The sequence below is a fragment of the Priapulus caudatus genome, unplaced genomic scaffold, assembly GCF_000485595.1.
Source record: "Priapulus caudatus unplaced genomic scaffold, Priapulus_caudatus-5.0.1 Scaffold469, whole genome shotgun sequence".
Taxonomy (NCBI): Eukaryota; Metazoa; Priapulida; class Priapulimorpha; order Priapulimorphida; family Priapulidae; genus Priapulus; species Priapulus caudatus.
In genome coordinates this window covers 70,332-78,870 of record NW_014577530.1, presented here as the reverse complement: position 1 = coordinate 78,870, position 8,539 = coordinate 70,332, and the positions used below count along the sequence as shown (strand labels likewise).

Here is an 8,539-nt window from a genome sequence, read left to right as displayed (position 1 = left end):
TATATATATACACACACACACACATATATATATATATATACACACACACATATATATATATATATATATACGTGTCTGTGTGTTTTTGTTGATAGTGAAGCTACTAGCTGCGTTTTGAGTCGAACAGATGCTAATAACTGCATAGCAACAGCACAGGGGACACAATCAGGCACAGAGTGAGCAATCGGGGGCAGCAAGCGGTCAACCACTACTACTAAGCTACATGGCCAGGGGTGACTGCATGCCTGACCAAGCCACGGCCCTCTGGCCACCACATCACTCTTCTACACATGCGTGCGATGGCTAGATCCAGGTCAGAGAAACATGATCACAAATGCAGGTCGATCCGACCTTCTCCTCTTCCCCTCACCCTCTCTGCCTCGATAGTAGGAAAGAACCGCGTATGGCCTCGTGGATCTTTAGGAATGACCGCATCAGCATGTGGTCACGCAAGCAAGCCGATGGGCTCACAATCACAAAACAAGGCACACACGTGCACACAAAGACACCCCCCCACTGGCAGCTTTTCTAGAGATGCCACGTCCTGCTCTGACAGGAAGCGAACGGGGTGATAACTTAGCACTGGCCCTTGCCTTTGCAATCAATAAACACAAGAGCTTGTGGCAGGAAATGGCGCTATCAGCATTTAGAATTGAAAAAACGCACTTGCACGTGAACGTCTAGGTCCTACATTTTCGCTGGTCATAGCAGGTTCAGTGCATGGCCAGTTTTTGTTGTTTTGATCAACTGTCGGCTACCTTAAGAATGTCATCCATCCATCAACGATCACGATCTTACACGACCGCGCGCGAACACACCACGTGCGGTCACGTGTGCTGGAAGCAGACGAAAAACAGCGAGCACGTGCCATGGCGGGAAAACATCGGCTTCGTAGGCGTCAAGCATTGACCCACCACCTGTTCAATTTACATCTCTAACCTCCTTAACCACGCCGACAACACGTCAGGTCCGCCCGACTGCCAGCTGAGGCCGGGGGAGGGGCTGAGGGGGCCTATTCTAAACACTCCAAACGCGGAGCGTAAACTAGACGAAGTAGCTAATAATAAAGAAAGCTATATATTAGACGTATGCTTGCACGCGCTTTAACGGCAATTAATGTAAATGCTTGCCTTTCCTTGAGCCCCTCCTTCAGCCTCAAGGCGCACGGGGCATTGCCCTGCGTGATTTACATATCGATAGCGCAAGGTTGTATGGTTTATCATGTTAGAACTGCTGATACCAGGCTAGCATATCATATCACCGTACAGCTTAAATGCTCTTTGCTACGTCAAACAAAGAAATGCTCGGTTCTTATGCGCTGGACATGCAGATAAAAACGCTCCTAGTATTCCTTACGCGAGAATGCGCAAGATATTAATAGTTCTATTTGCCTTTCTATACTCGCTACTCTCGTGCCTGGCCACTGCTAGTTATATTATATTCACGTAAGGCGAGCAGGGGAGGATCTGACATGACTGACCCGCCACGTGAAACCAAGCCTGGTCACTTCCAGCTGGGCCTCTCACTCGGCCGAGGAAACCTCAGCTGCGAAATATTCAGGCCAGAGGTGGCCAATGGGCAGTCTCTCTGCATGAGCCGCTGCTGCTCATTATAATTTCTATATATAATTATTGTTGTCAAGTGCTCCCTCCGAGCACTAGCTGTGACTCAGCGATTCTAGCAAGTGTTTGCCTGGACATCCAATTATCAACTTAATCTTACAACACACAATGACCGCCTGTCACTTGCCGAGGGCCTGAGCGCAAACCTTTCAACCCTCTTCTCGTGAAATGCTGCCTCAGAAAGGATTAGTGCATGCTTACCGATTAAGCATAATCCCTGCGTGCATGTTCATAGCATCAATCATAAACTGAATCACTCTGCTTTGGGGAATGGATTACAAGCGTATACCTATCAATCAGTTATAGTTATAGTGTTCGCAGTGAGCGAACTTAATTTATCCACCAGAAGAAATTGAACTATTGTGTAGAGCAGATAATAAGATAAATATGTTTAAATACCAGATAATGCAAGATAAAAAAAATTTAATTTTAGGTCCGGAAGTCCGGAAGCATTAAACCTATGCGAGGCAAGAAATGGCTGAATAGAATAAAAAAAGTATAAGAGGAAGATAAAACCGGATGTTAAAGTATGAGAGGTGCATAGAGAAATCAAGGCATGATTGATAGAGAGGGGCGGTGGAAGGATAGGGCGTGTGAGTGTGCGTGCAAGAGTCCACGAGTATCGGAGAGCGAGAGAGGGAGTACGTAGGAAGGGAGAGGGTGGGACAGATACAGAAATAGGAGTTTGAGACATTGGAACGCAGGAGCTTACTGTTTTGTGGGAGCTGGACAGGTGTACTAAAGCTGTGTATATATGCCCAATTTTTTCCCACACAAACATCCCGTAATCAAACACATAATATCACAAATAGACAATATAATATCATCACTAGGCCAGCCATACTATCTTCCTAGCTAGCCAGTACCTTGTTTGTCACACATGGGTGCAGTTAACAAAAACATATATCATGTAAACATATATATACATACATAGCATCAGACCCGCTAGAACCAGAATACGAACTCAGTAGAAAAAAAATCTAGGCCCGTCGCTAAATTATCCCCTGCAAAGCTCAGGTAAATGCAAGTAAGGCAAATCAGGACATCGCTGATAGCTGACGCAGGTTGGGAAACCACGTGCACCAAATGCGCAGCTTAAAAGTCCAGTCCTGTGATCCCCAAGGACACTCTTCAATGAGTGGCATATATACCTTGAGAGCATGCCAGGCAAGAATGCTAAAAATACGTGCGCGGCAGGGGCATATTTGGAAAACTTCCAAAAGGGTATTAGACGACCTAGGCCGACATTTCGTGATACAGACGTTGTTGATTTAGCTGTTGTTGTTGTTGACATGCATGTTGTTGACAGACATGACAGCAGGATATGGAATATGCCATGAACAAAGATATTCATCCCGATCTCAAAATTTACTGTTAAAGTTGCAACTTACGTAAAACTGCACATGAAGTGGCGCAGATTTCACCTCCCTGGATGTTGTCCTGCCTCACTGGGCCTGAAAAAATGATAAAGATTGCCTCAAAAACAGAGTAAATTATAAACACGCAGCTAAAGTCATAAATCACAAACGCAGACAGCCCTGCTCACGCTTCTTCTACACCTCCCTCTCTTCACGCGCACTTACACGCACGCACGCATGCTCTCTCTCTCTCCTCTCTCTCTCTCTCTCTCTCTCTCTCTCTCTCTCTCTCTCTCTCTCTCTCTCTCTCTCATCAGCAGTCACTCCGTCCACTACACATCCGCACACACACAGATCCACACACACACACACAGCAGCACTCAGCACTCACATGTCCTCACACTCAGCACACTCACACTCACAACTCCCATCACACTCTCCTCGACACTCACACTCACACTCACACTCACACTCACACTCCACGACCTACACAACTCACATCACACTTCAGTCTCAACTCTCCACTCTCCCTCTCACTCTCACTCTCTACTCTCACTGACTCTACTCGTCACTCTCACTCTCACTCTCACTCTCACTCTCACTCTCACTCACTCACTCACATCGACAGTCCCTCACTTCCCTCAACTCACTCACTCACTCACTCACTCACTCACTCACTCACTCACTCACTCACTCACTCACTCTCACTGACTCACTCACTCACTCACTCACTCACTCACTTCCTACATCAGAGTATCTCTCTCTCTCTCTCTCTTCCTACATCAGAGTCTCTCTCTCTCTCTCTCTCTTCCTACATCAGAGTCTCTCTCTCTCTCTCTCTTCCTACATCAGAGTCTCTCTCTCTCTTCCTACATCAGAGTCTCTCTCTCTCTTCCTACATCAGAGTCTCTCTCTCTCTTCCTACATCAGAGTCTCTCTCTCTCTCTCTTCCTACATCAGAGTCTCTCTCTCTCTCTCTCTCTCTTCCTACATCAGTCTCTCTCTCTCTCTTCCTACATCAGTCTAGAGCTCTCTCTCTTCCTACATCAGTCTAGAGCTCTCTCTCTTCATACATCAGTCTAGAGCTCTCGCTCTTCCTACATCAGAGTCTCTCTCTCTCTCCCTCTCTCCTTCTCCCTCTATCTAAGGTCTCTTTCTCTCGACTCTCGGTTTCTTCCTTTTATCACGCTCTCTCCTCCCCCCCCCCAAATATCTTTCTCTATGACAAACAGTAACAGGGGTAGAAATTAACTTTTGAGCAAGGGAGTCCAACGAACTTCCCTGCCGTCACAAAGAGGGAGTCCGCAGCAAAATGAAGGAGTGCGCAGTCTGAAGTTCAAAACTAAAGATATTAACAATAACGCATGTGCTTATTTTGAAGATTCATGCGATTGCACGTCTGCCAAATTTTCTTTGGACATTTGCTGAAAAAAATACGGTAATTCCGCGAGGCCGTGCACTGGAATGAACTAGTTAGTATGGCAGAATTTTCAGGGATTCACACGGGCTCTTGCATATGTCAAATCAGTGAGTCCGGCAGTAAATCAGGGAGTATTTGACTTCGGACTCCCGTTAATTTCGCACCCTGCAGTAAGTACGAAAACCAGGACAAAATAATGCAGCACCGATCAGAGTAGCTTGAACTATGGCACAGGCACTCAGACAAGCGAGAGAGAAAAATGTGCACCTTACCACAGACACACGAGAGGACACTAAAGCAAACAGTGAACATCCTCTCTGACACTAGCACTCAAAACCAGCCAGCCATTACTATCGAACTTGCAAATTGTTGCCATAATATATTCATTTAGTACAGATCATTAATTCATTTAGTAGATTTCATTAGTATAGTCCCTATAGATTACTCTGAGGGGTAATGGTCGAGTCATTAACGTATAATTACGCATTTTATTAGTTTATATTAGCTGTCACACTATAATAATAATCTTCAGTCACTTCTCAGTACTGGAAATCGTGATGAAAACCACACTGCTAGAGCTAAATTTATATTATCTATGACTATGAGCATATACGAAAGTGAAAACATTCAATCACTAAAATTTTACTACTCGTCAAAACAGAACAGAGCACGAATTTTTGAATTCTACTCATAGCACAAACAGGACAAGAAGCTCACCAGCAGCTGTACCAACAGATGCGATGCCCAAAAGCGCTACCAACGCTAGCCCACTGGGCCACATGCTGACCAATCGACCGGCAGTGAACAGGAAAGGAGATCCCCAAAGGTGATCCCACTTATATAGTTGGACAAAGGTACCTTTGCATGAGCAACGCGACCTTTGTATGCAACATTAAGCTATTGGTAACCAATAATTCATTGCCAACAGCACCAGGTGCCGTTAAAATGCCGGCACCCGCCTATGTACAGGGAGGGAAACGAGGTATCACCATTTAAAGAAGATAACATCTCTCAAATAAATGCAATCACAGGTCCAAGGTTCGTACAAGGACAGCAAATCTGCTTAGACTGTAATGAGACATTTTTTGCATGTTTACATATACCCATGAATGATATTTTGCAATTTGTCGTCGGCAGAATAATATCAGCAAGCACGATTTTCAATTGCTGCAATATGCCTGCTGTCTATATCTCATTATGGTAAACTAGGATAGTCCTAGATACAATAACGCAAACCCAACATAATGGGAGGGAGGGGTTAGCAGTGCTCGAAATAAGAAAAAAAATGTGGTTGTCCTGCGGACAACCCCCGCATCAAATCGGGTTGTCCGCAACAATTTCTGGTTGTCCCAAAAAATATCCCCAAATCTCCTATTTTCAATTACATTATAATATGATCAGAAAACACCCAAAAACAGTGGCGTAGCCAGGATTTTTTAACAAGGGGGACCAAAAACAGCGAACTGCGCAAAATAGTGGATGACTTAATATTTTACTGGCTCCTCCGCCTCCCTCTCCACACCCTACGGCTCCTCTACCTCTCAGCTCTGCAATCCATGCGAAAAGGCGACATTTTTGTTCATTGTTCTCTGCTCCCAAGATATGTAATTGTTCAGTGGCGGGTTTAGGATTCCAAGGAGGGAGGAGTGAAAAACAGGCATAGGGGGGTGGGTATGGGGGTCCTTCCCCAGAAAATTTTAGAAACTTGCTGGTTTGCTGGTTCCAAATCGAGTTCACCTCTCATAAATCAGAAAACCTGACATATACCAGTGTTGGAAATAGCAGCTGGTCCCATATTTTTATATTATTCACGATTTAATTCACGATTAAAATTTCTTGATGAGCTAGAAAACACTCGGATTTGAAGTATGAAACTGAACATTATTGTGCCAGCTAGCCTACACCAGTTGGTTGGGATTGATTGTCAGTTCAGATGCAAAATATTGAAAGCAAAAGGTTATACACCATAGATTAATTGGGTACCACGCGTATATATAAGATAGCCGAGTCGGTTTAGAGTCGGTGTTAGGGTTAGGTATAGTGTTTCTTGGTTGTCCACCGGACAATGTCTCAGACTGGTTAGGTTGTCCGGCGCAAATTCTTGTTGTCTCGGACAACCGGACAACGCTTATTTCGAGCACTGGTTAGAACCCCTACTCTATTGGGATACATTATTGCAATTTGCATCTCTCGTCGTTCTCTTTGCATGCTCTCATAGACTGTCATACAGATGATACTCATAGTATTGCTCATAGGGTCTATGTCCCCCAGGGTACTGCCGGAACGTACCCTGGGTACAGTCCGGTATACCGGAACGTACCCTGGTCACTATTTGATATGGTTAGGGTTAGGATTAGGGTTAGGATTAGGGTTAGGGTTAGGGAGTAGGCGTAGGCGACTCCCTAGACTCGTTAGTGGAGTAGGCGAGGTACGGTCCGGCATATTAGATAGTACCAGGGTACGTTCCGGTATACCGGACCGTACCCAGGGTACGCTCCGGCAGTACCCCGGGGGACATAGACCCTCTCAGCCATAGTATTGCTCATAGGGTCTATGTCCCCCAGGGTACTGCCGGAACGTACCCTGGTAACTATTTGATATGGTACGCACTATTTTACGCACTATTTCTAGTATTAGTATAGTAGTATTACTACCCAAATCAGTGACAGCGTCACGACACAGTCACAATGAGTCACATCAATGTCATCATGCACTGATGCATTTAGCTCCAAGAAACGGTATTGCTAGGGTTAGAAATAGAATACCGAGGCGACTTATATTGACGAATTTATTGACGAATGTACGACGTTAGTCACACAGCCTGGTCGGGTTATGATGCAATCACCGAGTTAGCTCTAGTACAACCTTAGGCTTAGGTATCACGAAGTGTGTTAGGGTTGGGGTTAGGGTTAGGGCTAGGGTTAGGATTTTTGCATGATTCCTTGATATACGGAGTCTGTGCATCAGTTGATGATACACAGAAATCTGTGCATCACTTCGTGATACCTAAGGTGCCTAAAGTGGATTTGCACCTCCGCGGGCTATTAGTAGCACAGGCACTTGAAGCGTTTCAACTGTAAACACACGCCGCCGCCATTGCGCGCACACTGACACATAAATATCAATATATTTATGTGTCAGTGTGCGCGCAATGGCGGCGGCGTGTGTTTACAGTTGAAACGCTTCAAGTGCCTGTGATTAGTAGGGCCTACAAAGTACAAGAGTTATAACCGAATAAGATCTGTTCCTCGGCAATCGCATGGAAGAAGTTGTGTACATTAGTATTTATTACTAAAACTCGCGATACAAGTCATTAAACAACTCACTGATCTGTATATAATGACATTATTAACAGTCAATAACAGTATTATACATGTTATTATACACAGTTGAAAGTTCAGTGATGTAAACAAACGCGGTTATCGCTCTGCGAACGCAGTGCCATCTGTAGGCAACGATGTAAACTATGGCATGCCTTGCGCTTTCGAGGCACGTGCAGAGAGCGCTGATGGGCTCAGCTGATGGGGAGGCAGCAGTAAGTCAAGGATGGGGGCGGCAATCTGTAGTTCTACGAAATGTTGTGAAACCCAATCCGCCTCACAAAGTTTTTGCCCGTTCCTTGGCCCGGACCTGGCTGGTTTCCAGGCAACAAATGTTTCCCTAGTCGATCTGCTCGTCGTAGAATATCGCCTATAGAATGTTTTACATCCAACTCGCGTGCAAACGAACTAGCAGACGCGAAGCGAAATCTCGTTCCGACACTCTTACAAGTGTGCAAGTTTAAATAGCGGACGGACTCACTAGCACGGACCCGACCGATAAGGAACCCGGATCTATTGCATGATTCACGCGGCTGCAAATGGGGAGGGTGAGAGTGAGAGGGAGAGAGAGAGAGAAAGCGAGGAAGAAAGTGCGAGAGAGAGAGAGAGAGGGAGTGAGAAGAGAGAGTGAGAGAGAGAGAGAGAGAGAGAGAGAGAGAGAGAGAGAGAGAGAAGAGAGAGAGAGAGAGAGGAGAGAGGAGAGAGAGAGAGAGAGAGAGAGAGAGAGAGAGAGAGAGAGAGAGAGAGAGAGAGAGAGAAGAGAGAGAGAGAGAGAGTAGAGAGAGAGAGTAGAGTAGTAGTAGTAGTAGTAGTACGTAG

At 45.4% G+C, this 8,539-nt stretch overlaps 1 protein-coding gene across 1 annotated transcript in view; it reads right to left on the bottom strand.

Moving 5' to 3' along the window:
• LOC106810729 (apolipophorins-like) overlaps window positions 1-8,539 on the bottom strand; it is a gene marked incomplete in the record, with an annotated part of 43,862 nt that overhangs the window by 28,155 nt on the left and 7,168 nt on the right. Inside the window, 1 exon segment of the mRNA XM_014814168.1 lies at window positions 3,014-3,076. Within this exon segment, the coding sequence (XP_014669654.1) occupies window positions 3,014-3,076 (63 nt within the window).